Genomic DNA, 21706 nt, shown 5'->3' on the forward strand with positions numbered 1-21706 from the left:
ATTGCAGATTTGGATGTTGACTGATAGTGTGATGTAGGTTTGTGATGAGCTCCGATTATGCCTGTTTATACTGTGATTAATTAAACAGGAGCTTCAGTTGAGCTATTGCCAGTTGAGGTGTAAAGAAGGAAAGGATTACTTGTGATGAAAATTTGGAGACCTAGTAGGCTGATATACTGGTAGCAAAAAAAAAAAAAATATGAATATACACACACACACACTGGCGGCCAAAAGTTTGGAATAATGTACAGATTTTGCTCTTATGGAAAGAAACGTAATTTTTTTTCACCAAAGTGGCATTCAGCTGATCACAATGTATAGTCAGGACATTAATAATGTGAAAAACTACTTTCAGAACTTCTTAAACTACTTCAAAGAGTTCTCATCAAAAAAATCCTCCATGTGTCAGTTTGTCCAGATACTCAGGTGACATTTCACCCCACGCTTCCTGTAGCACATGCCATAGATGTGGACAGGGCTGGACTGGTAATCTGGCATACCTGGCATTTTCCCAGTGGGCCGATTTAGACTGCACATGAGGGGAAACTAATGGGCTGTACCAAGCAAAAATTAGCTGCTGCATTTTGCAGAACAGACCACAAAACGGCGGCACGATATGCAGAAAAGGACAGCGTACAACAAGTTTTGGGCCAGTTGCCATGTAAAAACCCAGACCGATTTCTCTTCCCAGTCCAGCCCTGGATGTGGCTGTCTTGTCGGGCACTTCTCACGCACCTTACAGTCTAGCTGATCCCACAAAAGCTCAATCCAGAGCTAAAGATCCATAACACTATTTTCCAATTATCTGTTGTCCAATGTCTGTGTTTCTTTGCCCACTCTAACGTTTTTAAACATTTAAAAATAGATAACCAAAAAACAACTGTAACTTAAACCATGTGTTTAAAATAAAATGGTGTCAGGCTAGGAGAACCTTCTTTCTTTATTCAGTAATCTAACGATCAGCCGGATAATCACAGCACTTTTATGCTCACTGAAATCATATTCAGGTAGGAAAAACTATTTGGAGGCATCGCATTCACAATATAAAGCTGAACCCCTCCACTTTTAAACTTAAAATGTACAACTCTTTGGATTTACAGTTTCAATTCAGTATTTGACTTTCCCAAAAGGTAAGTAGTACATTACAAATAATATTTGCTGTGTTTGTAAAATTATTACCATCTGCATGGTGTTCCCTCAGGTGCTGGAACTTATTAGATGTTTTCACCGCTTTTGCTGGCACGTCTGCACGTTTTGCATACTGGATACCCGTCTTCAACTCTTGTGTCATTTTTTAGATAGTCAAAATGCTCCCAAATAGCTTAATTAATTAGCTTCTTCGGCAGATACAACTCCAGGAGATCGCATTGTTCCGCCATGTTTCCATTTTGAGAGTTTCACGTGCGCTGAAAGTTCACGTTCTGCACACACCCTGCCTTACCTAGACAATCACCTTGTGAACTCTGTTACCATAGTAACAGCCTCACAGACCAGCCAGGCAGACACACGCATGGCACAAGTAGTTAGACCCACACTAAAAGATAACAAATTTTCAGTAAAATTTAACTGTAGATTCCAAATTCCGTTAATAACCTTGACAGTTTTAATCGTGGTTAATTGTGAAATCGGGTAATCGAAACATTCCTACTAGAGACTCTGATGTACTTATCCTCTTGTTTAGTTGTACATCTCTCTCTTTCTGTCCTTGTTAGAGCCAGTTGTCCTTTGTCTTTGAAGACTGCAGTGTACACCTTTGTATGAAATCTTGTTTTTTTTTTTTTTTGCCAATTTCAGTCATTGTATAGACCTCAAAACAATGATTTACTGATGAGATTCTAGAGAAAGCTGTTTCTTTTTTGCCATTTTTTACCTAATATTGACCTTAAGACATGCCAGTCTATTGCATACTGTGGCAACTCAGAAATAAACACAAAGATAGCAAATAGCTTTCAGCTGAGTATGATATAATATCAAGTGATTTTCTAGTATCAAATTAACAATTTAGCATGATTACTCAAGGATAAAGTGTTGGAGTGATGGCTACTGGAATTTATTTATTTTTTTTTTAAATAGTGATGGTGCTGTGTTTTATATCAGTAATGTTCTGACTATAGTTTGTGATCAGTTGAATGCCACTTTAGTGAATTAAAGTACAAATTTCCTTCCACAACAGTAAAATCTGTACATTATTCCAAACATTTGGCCGTCAGTGTATTTTTCAACCTTTTGACTTGTATACCTGTATGTAAGTGTGTGTGTGTGTGTGTGTATGTGTGTATATATATATATATATATATATATATATATATATATATATATATATATCTCATTGTCATGTAGCTGTAAAATATTGAGATATTGTAAAGATTTTGCACAATATAAAAAATTATTAATGTATGTATTTACCTGCATTTATTGTACACATTGTAATAACGCATCGGGACTTCGATCCATGAACATTTTTGTGTGATGATGCAGCTAAATAGATGAATCAGAATTTTGAGTCGACTGACTGAAATGGACACTTTGAACTGATTCACTGAAATGAATCAAATTGACTAATTCTGGTGCCTCCTTCTTCCTCTTCTTCTTCTTCTTCTCCTTCTCCTTCTCCTTTCAGCCTAACCTGTACCCCACAGTAGGGCTGCAGACTCCTGGTGAGGTTGTAGATGCTAACTTTGGCCAACAGCCTTTTATGTTTGACATTGAGGACTACATGAGCGAATGGAGGGCCAAGATCCACAGCATGATTGCCCGCTTCCCCATCGGAGAAAGACTGGGAGATTGGCAGGCAGTGCTGCAAAAGTGAGCAGCCAAATATCACTTCCAGAAAATGATCTTTGTTCAAAACAATATTGATAAACGCATGGACTTTTTGAGAAGATATGAAGCTTCTCACTTTGTCATGATGGCATGTTCTTGAATTATTGCTTTTATTTTTCTTCTTACTGTGATAACCTTTTTTTATGTTTATCTGCAGCATGGTGTCCAGCTACCTGGTCCATCATGGGTATTGTGCCACAGCAATGGCCTTCGCCAGAACCACAGAGACCATGATCCAAGAGGACCAAACCTCAATAAAAAATAGACAGAGTGAGCTTCCACATTCATTCAATTCATCAACTAGTTTAGCCATTTTGTGTGTGTGTGTGTGTGTGTATGTGTGTGTGTGTCTGTGTCTGTGTCTGTGTCTTGTATGAGTTGTATATAGAGCAGCGTTATTTTATTATATACCACAGTTAGTTCCGGTCCTCGAATCTGATTGGACGAGAGACATTCCATGAGCACTGATGGTTTGATACCATCAGCACTTGGATGCTTCACTGTGTATGTATATCACTCCGCTTCTGTTCGTGCTGTTCTAAAGTGTAAGCCTAGTGCAGATCTGTTAGGAGTTACTGTCTTTATTTTTTAAATTACATATGTTAGATTTATGTGTGTTAAATGAGCCAGTTTGTGACGTTATGTGATTCAGTCATTGTTTACATAGAACAATGCTCCGTGATCGCTGGTATTACTAATACATTACCAAAGCTAGGAAATAGCTTTAAACAGCTTTAAACAGACAACTTCAGGATTAAGGCTCATCACAGCTGAGAGACACAACTGATTTATTACAGAACTCAAGGTGCTTACCTTTTATCGGAGTTTCCACATTGGATACATACTCTTTAAAATGGTGGAGGACATCGCTGTTTCTATAGTGAATGACTCTTGCGCAATGGCTGCCGTGAAATAGGGAGGAATACCCCCGCTTGGATGTCTATTTTCCACTGAGAAAGCTGATCTTCAGATATCTGACAGCATATCTGCTTGGGTGTGGCAACAGGTGATCGCACACGCTCTCTCTCTCTCTCTCACACACACACACACACACACACACACACACACACACACACACAGAGAGACAGACACACACACATCCATCCATCTATCCTTGTTTATCCTATGACTTGTTAGAAACAGCACAAGCCGTAATACTATTTCTGAAGTACATTTACATATTTTGCATTTACATTTATGCATTTGGCAGATGCTTTTATCCAAAGCGACTTACAGAGCCCTTATTACAGTGACAATCCCCCTGGAGCAACCTGGAGTTAAGTGCCTTGCTCAAGCACACAATGGTGGTGGCTGTGGGGTTCAAACCAGTGTCCTTCTGATTACCAGATTACCAGTTATGTGCTTAGACCACTACACCACCACCAAGTGAAATGTTTTAATTACTAATGAAGGCTTGGATGCATCATTTGTTTTGAACCAGTGAAGGCAGATTCAGATCCGTCGTGTAATGAAGTAGTTCCATGCACAAATGCGTTTTTATGACTGTACTCGGTTTTTCCTATTTTTTTTAAATTGACTTGTCCATTGAACTGTTGTATATAAGCAATATCACACGAGCAAGAGTGCGATATGGCCCTACATCAGCACTGCTGTGATTACTTAAGACCTGCGGCCTTACACAGCAGTGCTAATGTAGGGCCATATCGCACTCTTGCTCGTGTGATATTGCTTAAATATGCAACAGTTAGTTCCGGTGCTCAATTCTGATTGGACGTGAGACGTTCCATGAGTGCTGATGGTCTCACAGCATCATCACACGGACGCTTCACTGTGTGTTTATCACTCCGCTTGTGTTCATGCCGTTCTTTACTAAAGTGTTAGAGCAGTGCTGGTGTGTTAAGAGATATGTCTCTTTACATACAATTTTTTGACATTACATATATTAGCCAACAAGTGGAGGAAAAAGAAAATGTTTTGTGTGTAATGTCAGTCAGTTGATGATGTGAAGTGAGTCAGCGTCAGTCAGTATTTACATTCAACAGCACTCTGTGATCGCTCGTATTACTACTAAAACTAGGATATAGCTTTAAACTAACAACTTCAGCATTAAGGTTCATCACAGCTGAGAGACACAGACTTAATTACACAAACTCAAGGCGCTTACTTCTTACCAGACTTTCTACATTTTAGAGGACAAAATTGCGGTTTCTATAGTGAATAACGTTTGCGTACCAGCTACCGAGGAATACCCCTGCTTGGATGGCTATATTTCCACTGAGAAAAAAAATTACATTTTGACAAAATGACATTATCTTCAGAAAGTTGACTAACAGACTTCAGCATCATCAACAGGTTATCACACATGCTCCAACTCACTCATTCACTCACTCATTCACTCACACACTCACTCACACACTCTCTCACACACTCACTCACACACTCTCTCTCACACACTCACTCACTCTCACACATTCTCTCTCACACACTCACTCACTCACACACTCTCTCTCACACACTCTCTCACACACTCACTCATTCACTCACTCACACACACTCTCTCTCACACACTCACTCTCTCACACACTCTCTCACACTCTCTCTCACACACTCACTCTCTCACACACTCCTCTCTCACACACTCTCTCACACACACTCTCTCACACACTCTCTCACACACTCTCTCACACACTCTCTCACACACACTCTCTCACACACACACACACACACACACACACACACACACACACACACACACACACATACACATCCTTGTTTCCCAAAGATCGTGTTCGAAACAGCCCAATCTGTGATACTAGTAGTTCTGAAGTGATGTTTTTGAGAGGCTTGGAAGCATAATTTGTTTGAACCAGCAACGGCAGGTTGAGAAAGTACTTCCATGCACAAATGCGTTTTTTGTGACCGTACTCAGTTTTTCCTATTTTTTTTTTACATTTACTTGTTCATTGAACTGTTGTATATAAGCAATATCACACTCGCAATCGTGCTATATGGCCCTAAATCAGCACTGCAGTGATTAACTACTGCACTCGGCTCATATCACCACTATAGGGTCATGTCGCACTCTTGCTTGTGTGATATTGCTTAAATATCACTTGTAATAAGTTAAACAGATCTTTAAATGTTGCTTGGGATGGGAAAATATAGCTGTTACGGGGAACAGGCAATTTACTGGATAGGCAAAAAAATATATATTTTCTTGGGCACTAGATGGAATATTAATATTTAATTAATATTCAGTTAAAGTGAAATAACATGCTCTATTTTGTGCCTCTGATTTAAGCTTTAATAACATGCTGAATATTTAATGTTCACTTTGAAGTTTTCTGAACTGTTTATCTTGCACTTGCAACAATTGAATGAGTTTGCTAAATCTTGTTGAAGGCACCTTTTACCATAAGCCGTGAGAACCATTACATGTTATTATTTATAATTTTGCTAATGGGGTCGTATGATGAGGAACCACTTTTTCCTTGATCTTTTGAGAGGAAAGGGTTTAATATACAATAAAAACATACTGTAACTTTACAGTACTTAAGTCCAACAAAATAATTTATTGAAACTAAGCTGAGAAAACAACTAGTCAGAAATCTGAAATATTAACAATTGAAATTTCACATTTGCATATTAACACCAGAAGAACTATTGAGAGTAAAATATGTAGAAAGTTCTCCAAGTCTTTGTGCTTTATGTGCTGTTTCTCATTTCATTTGAGAACAGGGTGATCACAAGTATTAAAAGCACACCAGTTTAATTCTGAGGGTCATAGAAAGGTTTGAAATGGTCATAAAGTTATGGCTTTTACTTTTAAGGTTTATAAAATAAAACTCAGTGAAATTTTAAGTGTACCTCAGGGTGAAAAATAATGATATGTTCCATTTAAAAAAACACTCAAGATGATAGGTAATTGAGGCATCTCACTCCCGCTTATCTAAGTGTTTATTCTTTTTGCATACAGGAATACAGAAGCTGGTATTGGCAGGCCGTGTTGGAGAAGCCATTGAAGCTACACAGCAGTTGTATCCCGGCCTCCTAGAACACAACCCAAATTTACTCTTCATGTTGAAGTGAGTATCTCTACAAGCACACTCTCCCCAAGGGAACCTTACACAAATTATTTGTTTGTGTATGTGTGCGTGCGTGCGTGTGCACACACTGACATTTTATGTGCTGAAAGGATAAAAAGGAATAGCTTAACCTCAAGCAAGGTGAAAAATAGAGTTCTCGTTCCTTGGGATCACTAGAGAACTGTTGGATACGAACATCCAGGACTTTCTGTCCTGAGTTTCATAACGTAAGCCTGCTGAGAGAACACAAGATCTGAGATTAGGTCTTTAAAGGAATGGTTTGCCCAAAATTGAAGATCCCTTTACTCTCGAACTTCATGTCATTCCATACCTGAACGACTTTCTTTTGTGGAAAACAAAATGAGACATTTTTAAGAACGTCTTTATCGCTGTTTCCATGCAATTACAATGAACGGTCACCAAGTTTATAATATTTTTTTATGTAGTTTTATTTCTATTTCATTTGAAATGTTTATCTCCAATTAAGTTTAGTTTTCATGTTGTTAGTTCTTTGTTAGTTTTAGTTTTTAAATATTTTATAGTTTAGTTTTAGTTTTTAATTTATTTTTTCACATCAAGTTATACATTTAGAATGGGGAAAACAGGCATTTTGTTTGTTGTATAACTGGACACCCAAATGTACAGTTTGTAAATAATACTTATAATATAAAAAATCTTAGAGAGAGCGAGAGAGAAGGTCCGAATAGATTACTGAATATTATATTGCTTCTGTTCTCTTTGTTTAACATCATGCATTGGCAACACAACAAACAGTCATTCCAATAAAGGTTTAAATGTGTCAAAATTGAAGTCCCAGACCTGGCTAGCACGTTTTATATAGGGTGACCTGATTTTGAAAGTCTCAAACTGGGACACCTGGGGGGTTTGCTATACATGCATACTATATATTCAAATTTTAAAGTCAGCTGATTTTTAAATTGACATTGTTTCCTTAGTCCACAAGAAATTGTCATGTGTTTTTGACTACCTACTTTTGTGGGTTTTGTGATACGATCACAAAAACGTTTTAGACCCCGTTTAGACCTGTAATTAGCGCTGACCACATGTGATCGGATCGCCCAAAATCTTAATACCAGGGGTAAACGGGTCTTTGTGTTTCACAGAAGAAAGAGAGCCATATGGGTTTAGGTCCACATGAGGGTGATTAAATAATGATGTAATTTTCAGAATACAAATGAAGGTTTTCTTAAGTGTCCTAGGTACTGGTCATTCTGAGGAATAGTGTTACCCTTTGTTACAGTATGTGTGTTTTTAACAAACACACAGGGTGAGATAAATGTTGCTGCTTTAGACTGAGCTGCTTGTGATTTGATTAGTCACAATGTTGCATAAGTTTTCAAATTGACCTCTTTTGAAATTACTTTTGAGTTTTCAGTAATGCTTTCAAGTCACGTGTTCAGTTGTCATATTGAATAGTGGATGTTTTGTATTTTGCACAGTCCACACAGGTAGATCTGAATATTTATTTCCCTAAAAGAGATTTGAAATGATTTTAATAATTGAGAAGAAAGATAGAACAGGAAATCAGTTGCCTGGGACAACAGTCAGTTACAGTTTAACGATTGACCAATCAGAATAATTTATTCCAGAGTGCTGTGCAATAATGAATGATGAAAATCTCTCTGTGAACCATATTTCATTTGCTTTGCTGGAATTTTGTTATGATGAAACTTGAGCAGTCAGTTTCTGTTGTAACCATGCATGGAGGTGCATACCAGTTATTATTGAATTGCACCGTTAATGTCAAATCATAACTGATATCAAGTGCTGGTGTGGGAATAGTCTTGGATCTCTTGTCAGTTATTCAGAGACAGAAAAGGCGTGAAGGTGATGGTGAGAGCTGAGTCCTCTCTCTGTGATGGGTAACAGGTGAATGACAGCCAGGCAGTTTAATGGATTGCTGAGCTGACAATGTCAGTCAGTGGCATAATGGATAACAGAAACATGGTTGTCAGACATTTTAACAGACTGGCAGGTCTGAATTGAGTGTATATTACTATGTGGGTGTTTGAGGTCTCTTTGGTGTAACACAATGATTTTGTGTCCCTCTCTCAGGTGTCGGCAGTTTGTAGAGATGGTGAATGGTACAGATAGTGAGGTACGGTGCTTTAGCGTCCACTCTCCTAAATCCCAGGACAGCTATCCCGGATCCCCAAACCTGAGCCCACGGCACGGAGCCACCAACGCTCACTTGCACAACACAGGTACAGTAACACACACACACACACTTGTTTATTTCACTATATAAGTCAGGACATCTCATAGACTACCATTGATTTCATAACAAGCTAATGATATTTTCTATTCCCTACCCCATAACCTAACCCTCACAAAAACCTGTGCACATCAGTAGATTTAAAGCTAAACAAGATTTGGCTGATTTATGGGCCTTTTTGACTACCACCTAAAATGCCCTCAATAGTGGGTTTCCAACAAGTTTCACTATATTACTGAGGACATTTTCAGAAATTTGATTGAAAATGATTCTGTCTGAACACAATTTTATTATATAGAATATTATATATATATATATATATATATATATATATATATATATATATATATATATATATATATAAAATAATAATTATTATTATTATGTTATTTTTTTTAATGGGATAAAATTCAGTTGAAAAAAATACTGCAATGATGTATACTTAAATTTACAATATATACAATTAGGGCTGCAACTAACGATTATTTTGATAATTGATTAATCTAATGATTATTAGAACGATTATTTGGCGATTATTGCAACGATTAATCATTAGCTTTAAACCGAAAATACATTTACTTGAGAAGCAACATGTAAGATATTTAGACTTGCAATAAGAGAATGTATCTTAAATATACAGTAAGTGTATTTTGTATATAAATGTATTTTTTACTTGGTTATACTTCTGCAAGTGCAATAAAGACAAAATATACTCTTATCTATTCTAAATATCTTTATCTAAAAGCAAGTCTAAATATCTTATATGCTGCTTCTCAGGTGAATGTATCTTTTTTTTTAAAGAATATTTTATCCTTTGTTTTTAATATTATATTCAATATTCTCAGATATAAAAAACTTTCTGGAGTATACCTGCTAAAGTAAATGTATGTTGTTTTAAAAGAGTTTTACATATTTATATTGGAAAACAAGCCAAAACAAATCAAAACATATTTTGTTGCAGTGTATAATGGGGTGAAGACTACCCTCTCTCACATTTTTGTTCACTTCAATCCATCTTTAACTCACAAAAAAAAACTCTCTTGTATTAATAAAGCTGCATATTGCCAATTTTCTTCACAATAAGAAATGCACAGTGAATATATTATGATTCAATAAGTTGCGAGCCAATACGTTATAATCTAGCTGCAGCAAGCGTGCAGTCTCGAGGGATGAGCGTCCCCACTACAGAGTGTGCATCAGCCGGGTGCAGTTTCAGTCTCTTCCCCCTTAGATCGGGACATTCGCGCAGCTCATAGAAGAGGCGCTTGTAGTTATTTACATGATTTGCTTCCTTATTATTTTAAATGTAATAAAGCTATAATGCATTAAATATAACTGCATTTAAGTAACGTAGGGGTGTTTCCTTTAAAGACGCTCGACACACGAGTTTTGCTTCGGCAGACCGGCAGCTCCTGCTCCAATTATTCCACAATGAGAGTGCTTCTGTATTTACTTTTTTATTTTTATTTTTTTATTTTATACTTATTTTTGCATTATAATTATCTCATACTTGGCGATCTACATCACCTGAAGCTGTTTGGAAGGTTTGGAGTGCATCTAGACTATGAGCTGTGTAATTCTTCCTCTCCTAAGTCAGGTGCGAGCTGCAGTGCTGCTCTAATCATTAGAGTTTAATGTGATCTCATGTTACATTCATTTAGATCAAACAACTATTCAACAACAAAAAATGTTGTCGACAATTTCGTTGTCGAGAATGTCGACTAATCGTTTCAGCTCTATTTACAATATATATATATAAATATGCCCACAGAAGTTTTACCCTTTTTTTTCACATATTCTTCACTGATTGTGGGGTAAAATCTGTATTAATTCTGCATAATGGATTTAACTATAGTAAAATGTGTCAGCCGATATACGTACAATTGAGAATATAACATTACAAATATGAATTAAACCTACTTGCAATCTGCACTGCTGTGGATTATGCAATTTACAATTCAGGTAGTGTACTTGGGTTAAGACCCTCTTCTAATGGCTCTCATTGTTTCTCTCTCTCTCCTCATGACTCAGGAGCAGACAGTCCCACATGCAGTAATGGGGTCACCCCAACTAATAAAAATAAGAGCCACAGCAAATATACCGGTGTAAGCTCCACCTCCTCATCTCCATCCTCCTCCCCCTCCTACTCAGAGTCAAACTCTACCGACTCCACCAAGTCCCAGCCTCACAGTGCCACCAGCAACCAGGAGACTAGGTCTGTGTGCGTGTCCATTTGTGTTGTTTTTGTTGTTGTTTGTGTTTACCATGCATTACTTCTAGAGGTTTGAGTTTAATTTAAATATACTGCAGTGTTTCCCATTAATTGACTAGACTATGGCGGCCCACCACAGTCTAATTTGTCCCGCCACGGTCTAGTAATGAACCGAAAACTTTTTTACACTTCTCATCTAAAATATTTTGCACTTCTCAGTCTCATAATAACATAAAATAAAAGGTTGTGTTTTGCGCTCTCTCTCGTGCACCAGTCAGTTCAGTCAGCACCTCCCCCGCTGCTGTAAACTCACGTGCTCACACACACTCGCAGATATCTGCACTGGAGTATTCCTGCATCCATCTTACGTTATTTGTTTGAGGATGACACATTTTTTAGGTAAGTAACGTTAACCAGCCCTCTACATTGCAAGTAAATATCTCGCATATGCGAGTACATTTTGTATTATGTGACCAAAAGATTTCTGTTATTAGCCACTGGCAACAAGTAAATATTAACATTTCATTTGCCAGTGATAGAGTTGTGTAGTTTCGAAGCACCGAGTCCCTTTTAATAAAAAAAAACTAAACAAATCAGTTGATTCAGCCTCGTCTTTCCCTGCATGATGTCTCATGCGCGCAGGAAAAAACACTTGTCTCATTTAGTTGAACTCCGAGCATCTCAGGGAACCGCACCGCAGACATCATGTAGATTAACTACTTCTCAAGTGCTCTGATGTACTTGCACAGCGTCTACAGAGACTTGCTCCAAACTTCCACGAAAATAGAAAAAAGGTATAAACGTATTAATTTTGTGACCGCAAAGCACTCCAGTTTCACTTAGCAACCATGTAATGTAAAATATACATGGTCATTGTGGGTTTATTCACGCAGTGTTAATAGCAGACAGTGAGACAGAGGAGATGCCCTGCTCTATTTCTGTGGAGATGAAAACATCCAAGAAACAGAGTCTTAAAGTCTTCCTTCATGAGAAATAAGGGCTTGTGAGTTAATCAGAGAGCCTTAAAATAACGTGTGAAATTAAGAATTTAAGGCAGAAATATTTGACTATTGCATAATATAATTGATGTAATACAATTCAATATAATATATTGTAATGTAATATAATAGCTATACAGGTTGGCTGGGTTACAAAAGAAGCAAAAAAAAAAGTTACAATCATGATGATTAATGTAAAGTAACGTTAGTGTTACTAGGTTAATTGGCATAACGTTACACTGCTTATGGCTTTGCAAGCTATTGTTAGCAGTCTGAGGTAACATTAAAAGATTAAAAGCTGAAACTGACATCACTAGTTTGTACCCTGCTTTTTAGAATGGTGAGAGCACGAAATTGTTAAAGCTACAGTAGGTAGAGTTTATTCATTGAAAAAAACTTGTTTCTATATAAACATGGTGTCTAAGTTAAATGAGGCCCTGTGAGAAATTAGTTAGCACCACAGACTCAGTGAAAGGCAGGCCATGGCTCTGTTTGTGAACAGCTGCCAATTAACCCTGGCTGGGGGTGAAGAGCATCATGTATATGGGGAAGAATTGGGGGCACTGTTTCTCACAATTCAATTTCTTTGAATTTCAGTTGCCTACTGCAGCTTTAAGAGCACAAAACTGTTTACAAGATCACAACACTAGCTTCTTAATTTTGCTCTCAAAGTGCACCAGATGAAAGTATTTAATTTTAAAATGAACAAAATATTCTTACGGGGTAGCATGCCCCCGGACCCCCCTAGAGGGTTGGAGATACACCCCCCATAGTCTCACAAAATCCTGTGGGAAACATTGTACTGTATATATAAATTGAAGGGATAATTCTTTACAACTTGTATGTTTTAATTGCCCTAGTAAACCACAACAAAGAAGATGTGTATGTAAGCAAGGACAAACACATATATTTGGACATGGTATCAAATGTATAGTTACTGGTACATGCTGCAGGGACAAACACTGTATTTGACTGTGGATAACTGTGTGTGTTGATAGTGATAGTGAGATGGAGATTGAGGTAGAACACTATAGTAATGGCATGACAGAAAGCTCAACTCGTATTATGAATGGCACATACAAACACCAGGAAATCCTGCAGGTGGATGACAACAGTGTTGGCAATGGAGTAGCAGGTACAGCACACACTCACACTTCACATACTGTACACGTGGGCTTTTTAACACAATACTCAGGAGTCTGTGAGAATGCTTAAGTAAACATGCCTTTTTACAAGCGTATTCTTTTTCTCTTTATCCCTCTTTCATTCTTCTTTCTGATGTGATGTGAGTTCTTTCTCTGCTCTGTCCTTTTGCCCCTTGAGAGCTGCTAATTTTGGCTCTTCTATTATTCAGCCCATTAAATGTTTTCCTCCAAGGTTACAAAAAAAGAGGGTGAGCTTGTAGTTTTTAATAGTATGATGACATCCACTGCTCAAATTTCCCACGTTATCTGTTTCTTGGAATGCTTTCAGGCATGGAGTTGAGAACATAGTGCCTCTAATAGTTTTCCTAATTTAACAGAGAATCATGCTAATTAACAGTTTTGTTTTGTACACAGGTTTGGCCTTGCTTATATCCCCACTAATTAATAGTCTAATCCCACTGACTCATTAAACTTTTATTATTAATTAACTAACTAATTATTCAGATTTGATGAACCACTTTCGATGCCATTTATAAAATTACTATAAAGGCACACCTGACTGCACAATAAAGCATGTCTTGCATTTTGTCTAATTGTGCAACAGCAGCTGCATGTCCCCATCAAACTCTTAACAGTTAGGATAATTAACTATATTACTTGGTGGAAGAATTGTTTGTTATGTTGGGTTATTCTAAAGACTTGGTTTAGGGCTTTTACAAAATCAATAAAGACCAAATTTATTAAATGTAACTCCTACAGCTTTCAAGCTACATCCACAGGACCCGCACAGCCCTTCAGACTGTTCTGACTTGGCATGCTATGTCTTTTTGAACTGATCTGACTTCTGGCTCTCCCAAACCAGGCAATCAAAAATCCCCTAAATCCCAAAGACTTGAATTGATTGAATGTTCAAATGGAAAATTCAAATGTAAATAAACATGAAAAAGGCCTTTAGTCTGCTTTTATCTATCGACTGTATCTGTATATCTGTCTGTCTGTTAGTTAAACCTTCAAACCTCAAGCTTTTAAAACTTATTTTATTTGTTTTATTTACCTTTTAAATATATATATATTAGGGCTGTATATCGATTAAAATGTGTAATCAAATTAATTACATGGTGTCCCGATTAATTAATCGCATATACAAATATTTGCTGAGAAAGCCCCTCATATAACAATAATTCAATATATAATGATGAAATAATTATACATAGTTACCTTTTAAATATAAAAAAATTATATATATGTGTGTGTGTGTGTGTGTGTGTGTGTGTGTGTGTGTGTGTGTGTGTGTGTGTGTAAATAAAATAAAAAAATATTCAGATAATTAAAATGCATTATATTCTTGTGGCAGAAGAGTTAATCATTGATAAGACAATACAAAAGGTGGCTTTAGAATACAATGTATTGTTTACAACCATATTATTGATCATAAGTCAATCATTGGCATACAGTTCACAGCAATCCATTTCACAAGTGAATTTTAAGGACTCGTCAATTTACACCTGCGTGTATTTTATTTTATTTTATTTTTTAGAAACAAGCCACCTAGTGGACAATACTACAGATATATTTTACAGTAATGCCAAGACATTATATTCATTACATGAGTGCAATGGACAGCGCTAGTGCAAGTGTAACTTAAGTTATCAAAATGGTGAAACCCCAATATAACGTCTTTATATAGCAAAGAAAAACTAGTTAAAATAGAGGTACATAGAAACAAACAACATTTTCTCCAAAATACTACATACTACAATAATTCTGTCCTTGTTAGGGCCAGTTGTCCTTTGTCATTGAAGACTGCAGTGAACACCTTTGTATGAAATCTTAGTCTGTTTTTTTCAAGCATTGTATAGCCTCAAATCAATGATTTACTGATGAGTTTCTAGAGAAAGCTGTTTCTTTTTTGCCATTTTTTACCTAATATTGACCTTAAGACATGCCAGTCTATTGCATACTGTGGTAACTCAGATATAAACACGAAGACAATGTTAAGCTACTTTTAACTAAGCAAATAGCTTTCAGCAGTGTTTGATATAATGGCAAGTGATTTTCTAGTACCAAATTAGCAATTTAGCATGATTACTCAAGGATAAGGTGTTGGAGTGATGGCTACTGGAAATGGGGCCTGTCTAGATTTGATCAAAAATGACTTTTTAGTCAATAGTGATGGTGCTGTTTTTTACATCAGTAATGTTCTGACTATACCTTGTGATCATTTGAATGCCACTTTGGTGAATTAAAGTACCAATTTCCTTCTGAAACAGCAAAATCACTTTTCCAAACTTTTGGCCACCCATGTGTGTGAATAATGTAATGTAATGTTCTGCTTTTTAGATGACAACTGCAGCTCAAGACAGCTTTGTGGAGGAAACCAAGCAGCCACAGAGAGAATGATCCAGTTTGGCAGAGAGCTTCAGACCCTCAGCGAGCAGCTCTGTCGCCAATATGGCAAGAATGCCACTCACAAAAAGATGCTGCAGGTAGGAGGAATGGAGAGCAAGAGGTCAACAGGCTTAAGAATGTTTTCAGGGTTTAATGCCATGATAAAACCTGGAGATATCAAATATAATTGTTCAATAATGCTCAGTTCTACGATATTTATCAACAAAATTGAATTGAATTGGCTATTAACTTAGGGCAGCCTTTATAAATTGAATTAAAAATCTTTATCCATTAATCAAAAACAACTGAAATTTTTTTTGAAATTCTTTGGGATAAAGGTTTGGGAAACTTTAAATCATGAAATTACGAATGCTTACTATTAAAGGCATAGGCCCTACTCTAGTTATAAAAAAGCATCTGATTGAGTGGCGGCTTGTGCTTTTCAAGAGTGTGGAAGCAATGATGTCACTTATCAATGTAAAAATATGTATCTACAGTATTTATTTATTTTGTAGCTACCAAAAGCAGCTTCTCCAAGTACTACTAAACATCAAATGTGCTTGACGAAAATAACTGACCAAGCTCAGAGCTGTATTTTTATAGTGCCCCGTGAAGTCAACAGCTGTATAAAGTTTTAAATTATTAGAGTTTTTACAACAAATAATAATAAAGGGGTCCATTTCACTTCAGACTTTATATGACTTCAGTGATTTTAAAGCATACAATAGTCTTTTAAGTGCCTATATTACTCAGACCACTGAAGCTTAGCATGTTAATATCTCCTTCACTTTGTTGCTGATGTTATTGGACACATTGTAAGTGGAAAGGTAAGTCACTATGTGTAGCAGTACACTCGAGCTTCTGTGCCCAGTTTGTATGTCTGTGTGTGTGTTTAGGATGCATTCAGTCTGCTGGCGTACTCAGACCCCTGGAACTGCCCCGTGGGCCAGCAGCTGGACCCCATGCAGAGAGAGGCGATCTGCTCTGCTCTCAACAGTGCTATTCTGGGTTAGGGTTTCACACACACACACTGTTCACATAATCACTTACCTAAACCTTATAAATAACACAGCCACGGTAACAAGACATAAAATATCTGGTTCAATAAGAGGAACATCAGGTGAGATCAAAGTTCTTTTGTGAATAGATGTCTTTAGTTCCTAGATATTTAAAAGTACTCTTTGTAATTTTGTCCACACCTAAAAGAGTATAAAATAGTATTCTTGATAAATGTAGTAAAGTATACTCGCCTGAGCAGAAGACTCCAGTCATATTAGTGGTCTAGAATTTTTTTTTACTCCGCATAAAGGTTCTCTGACATGACTAACCAATTTCTACTCACTTTAGCTTGGAGACCCCCCTAATATTGGACATTTTGCTTGTAAGAATAAGTAAATCATTAGTGATAAATATGCCTGCAAATGGAGTATTTCTACAATGCCATTGGTAACCAAAAACATTCTTTTTATTTTGTCATGATGTTGATAGGTTTCAATATAAAGCCCAAAACCTCTGTTGTCAAACATGAACAAGTAAGTGCAGTGATGGCTTCATATCTACAATCTTTTCCCTTGTGTAGAGTCTCAGAACCTGCCCAAGCAGCCTCCTCTCATGCTAGCCCTGGGTCAGGCCACTGAGTGTGTGCAGCTGATGGCCAGGGTCCGCTCTGGATCCTGCTCCTTTGCCAGAGTGGACAACTTTTTGCACTAGTGCCAGTCCAGGTGAGAGCAACTAATTACCCTCTGCATATGTGACTAGCTGCTGTCCGTCTAAGGGGCTGCTCAGACAGAAAAAAAAAAAAGAAAAAAGCTAGATACAGTGCAACAAATAGTGCAGAATGCAGAGACTGGTTTTAAAAGTTGCAGTTTATTTTAGCATGACGCAGCGTAAAAGAATGCGCAAGATGCTGAAAAACAGCGAAACATGGTGCAACGGTCAGAGACACCTAGCGCTTTTAAGCAGAAAAACAAGCGAAAACCAGTGCAGACCGATGCAAAAATGTGTTTGGTGTGAGCGCCCCCTTACACTGAGATTTACTTGGTTTGAAATGGACAATTCATTGTTAGATTTCTCACTGGCTAACTGAATTATATATGAACTTCGACAACAGCAATATTCGAATATTTTGAGAAATCCATGCATCATTACTAATATTATAGTTGTTAAAAACACAATATTTGTGTATTTCTCTCAGGCAATGATACGGACAGCTAAGAAGAGGACTTTTCCAATTGGTTGCCATGACGAGAGCACGTGTTTGAAATGGTGTGTCGCTTGCCGTTTGCCAGAAGCAGCCGAGCAGAATGAATAGAAACATGAGAAGAGAGGCTTCTTTTTAATTTAGTATTATCAAATACAAATTGTGTGACACTATTTAAAGATAATTAATTATTCTGTTTATCTAGTCATTTTCATTTTAGTTTATATTTTGTCCGTTTGTTGTGCTCATTATGAAACAAATCAACTTCCCAACTTGTTTTTCTTTTTCATGGGTGAATTCAGTGCAAAGTATTTCAATCATACCATATCGCTGATTATACATAATGGTAAATTCCTACTGAAAATATGAGCTACACACTCTGGTTTTCTCAGTCAGAGCTCAGGTATTTAGACAAATGATTTGTCGTCAGAAAGAGATATTTGCAGAAACAGGTTACCATACTCTGTGGTTTAAAGCAGATCATTTTCTGTATACAAGACAATTGTGTAGGGTTTTTTTTTTGGTCAACCTTAGCCACCCCTTTAGGAATTAGATGGACATTAATGTTGTATGTACAGGAGTTTTCATGTGCCCTGGCAATGTGTTCATTGGAGTATAAGTATGTGAGATAATGCATGGCTCCTAGCATCTCACCTTTTAAGCTACCTTAGGATCTCAGGCACCAGCACAACTTTCATTAGACGCAATCACACAGTGACGACGCAGACATACCTTTGGGTCCAATGTAGGTTAATGATATTTTGAACCATAGATGTTTTCCCAAAATGAATCTATTTTACCATCTTTATAGCAGTGGGTATCATGCAAACTTTTTTTAAGTTAGGTATATTGAAGTTAACCTGTGGTTTTCTGATTTTGTGGCTGTACCAAATAAAAACGTAACGTTTTTGACAGAAAATTAAGGTCAGTAGTTTGATTACTGAAAAGCTTGACCGAAGCTTGCAAACTAATTTATACTTACTTATTCTGTAAGTTTTATACCCATGTGAATAGTGTCACTGTGTTGATGGTTTGTAGTGTTTAATGACTACAGGCTGACACCATTTCAACTTTCATTATTAGTTGTTTCATTGACTGTTTAGTACTGTTGTTAAAGTTTTGTTACCAATCGATGCACTGTACTTCAATGAATGCACATGAAGCATTACTGTACCTGTCTACCTCTCCTGTTCAGTAATGGAGGGATAGAATAGGAGCTTGCTGCATGCAAGACAGTTGACTGACCCAAGGTTCCTGCAAATGAATGGAAAATGGCAATAGAAAAAACACAGTGTATTTATTTAGTAATTAGAACATCTCCTTAAGAAGTTCACTGCAACCTCATATCCGTGTTATTGTTTTGTTCATTTCCCCTAGCTCACAACAATCTCTACTTGGCTTTTATAAGTACAGTATATAAGTGTGATATAAACAATAGCTCAGGCACTTAACGCTTCACTCTTTTATTTCCTTCTAGAGGTGTCTTCTATGTTGGATGTGCCATCACTCTTCTTAGCTTTTCTTTTAATCTGATTGGTCCATAAAGGAAAAACTGTCAATCGTTTCCATGTCAACCCAAAATTTCACTCAGCCAGCATGCCACCGTGGTGTTGAATGTAGTTTAGCAGATTTTAACCCTCATTTTATGTCCTACATTTTTGCTGCTGGCCATCATGAGATTGTTTGTTACATTCCCTTATTTACATCTGCTTTTTAAATATACCTCATTTACTCTTCGGATAGCGCTGTCTAGCTTGTTGTATCATGTCAGGCATTCACATAGAAGGTCTGTGTAGTGCAGTAAACATTTTGGTACAGTAGGTCACTGAGGTCAGAGGTCCCAGGCTCAACCTTGCACATGTTACTCTTAAATATTGAAAATTAAATCGACCTTTTCTTTTTTGGAGCTATATCAATGGGGGCTAGAAATAAAATCATGGAATAAACTGTATGGCTCCCCATCAATTCACAAATCCTCATCCCTAATAATCACTGTCAACTAATTTGATAATTTCATTTAAAAAATGTATCCCCTTTTTTTCCCCAATTTGGAATGCCCAATTCCCACTACTTACTAGGTCCTCGTGGTGGCACAGTTACTCAATCTCAAACCTCAATCCGGGTGGCAGAGGACAAGTCTCAGTTGCCTCCACTTCTGAGACTGTCAATCTGCGTATCTTTTCATGTGGCTTGCTGTGCATGACACCGCGGAGACTCACAGCACATGGAGGCTCATGCTACTCTCTGCGATCCACACACAACTTACAAGCGCCCTATTGAGAGCGAGAACCCCTAATCGCGACCACGATGAGGTTACCCCATGTGACTCTACCCTCCCTAGCAACTGGGCCAATTTGGTTTCTTAGGAGACCTCAGCACACCCTGGATTCAAACTCGCGACTCCAGAGGTGGTAGTCAGTGTCAATACATGCTGAGATACCCAGGCCCCCTAAGGTCAATTCAATTGTTAAAGGGATATTTCACCCAAAAAAAATTCTCTCATCATTTACTTGCCCTCATGCCATCACAGATGTGTATGACTTTCTTTCTTCTGCGGAACACAAATGAAGATTTTTTAGAAGAATTTATCAGCTCTTTTGGTCCATACAATGCAAGCCAAGAATTTGAAGCTCCAAAAATCACATAAATCAGCATAAATGTAATCCATATGGTTAAATCAATGTCTTCGGAAGTGATATGATCGGCGTGGGTGAGAAACAGATCACTTTTACATTCTCCTTCTGTTTTTGGTGATTCACATTCTTCATGCAAAAAAGAATTTAGGCCTAAATATTGATCTGTTTCTCACCCACACCTATCATACAATTTCTGAAGATATGGATTAAATGTGGAGTTGTATTGATTACTTTAATGATGCCTTTATGTGCTTTTTGGAGCATCAACATTTTGGTACCCATTCACTTGCATTGTATAGACCTACAGAGCTGAAAATTCTTCTAAAAATCTTAATTTGTGTTCTTCAGATGAAAGAAAGTCATACACATCTGGGATGGCATGATGATGAGTAAATGATGAAAGAATTTGACCTATCCTTTTCAGTGGTGGTATTTTAATGCATGAGGATATCATGCGTAACTTTACACGGCCATAAATGTTGGAAGTTGACACAAAATTTTGTGTCTAATACTTTTATTGACTTTTGTATGGTAATAGGTCTTTGTTATAGGATGGCTTTTTAATGCCAAATATGTTTTGGATCATAGTCTAACCACCTAAAATGTATATTGTCGTTTTAAAAATAATCCATCATAGAACTAAATATTGGCTTTAAATAGGGACCTACATACATAAATATATGGAAGGGAAGAAAGTAGCCAATATCCTTCTTGTCAAGATCTTCTTTGTCATGTGGTGAAATTCCGGCCTGAAATGTCAAGGAGCAGGGCAAATGGAATGGAGTATAGCAAGCTGTGCACAATTTACTTCTATTATAATTATAATTTTATTTGAGTTTTCTTTTTGCAATTTTGAAATGAGTTACCCTCTACTTAGCATGAACCTTTAAAAAAAAAACATAAAAAAGGAAAACAATTTTAAAAAAGGAAAAAAGAGACATACCTATGTACTGGAAACATGATAAAGAAATATTGTACTCATTTAATTTTAACAGAATTATTTTTATTAAAATACACATCCA

At 37.0% G+C, this 21706-nt stretch overlaps 1 protein-coding gene across 2 annotated transcripts in view; it reads left to right on the plus strand.

The window, feature by feature from the left end:
* The window catches only part of LOC127623099 (ran-binding protein 10-like), a 43293-nt gene extending 21587 nt beyond the window's left edge, over positions 1-21706 (plus strand). The window contains exons 6-15 of one of the 2 annotated variants that reach the window (XM_052097349.1): positions 2621-2805; positions 2981-3093; positions 6761-6869; positions 8946-9094; positions 11137-11326; positions 13314-13450; positions 15801-15946; positions 16745-16856; positions 17428-17569; positions 18043-21706. In XM_052097349.1, coding sequence (XP_051953309.1) covers positions 2621-2805; positions 2981-3093; positions 6761-6869; positions 8946-9094; positions 11137-11326; positions 13314-13450; positions 15801-15946; positions 16745-16856; positions 17428-17558 — 1272 coding nt within the window. In that variant the 3' untranslated portion in view covers positions 17559-17569; positions 18043-21706. The remainder of the gene's footprint in view (positions 1-2620; positions 2806-2980; positions 3094-6760; positions 6870-8945; positions 9095-11136; positions 11327-13313; positions 13451-15800; positions 15947-16744; positions 16857-17427; positions 17570-18042) is intronic. The other variant, XM_052097350.1, reaches the window with a different exon arrangement.

This window comes from Xyrauchen texanus, chromosome 29, assembly GCF_025860055.1.
Source record: "Xyrauchen texanus isolate HMW12.3.18 chromosome 29, RBS_HiC_50CHRs, whole genome shotgun sequence".
NCBI classification, from domain to species: Eukaryota; Metazoa; Chordata; class Actinopteri; order Cypriniformes; family Catostomidae; genus Xyrauchen; species Xyrauchen texanus.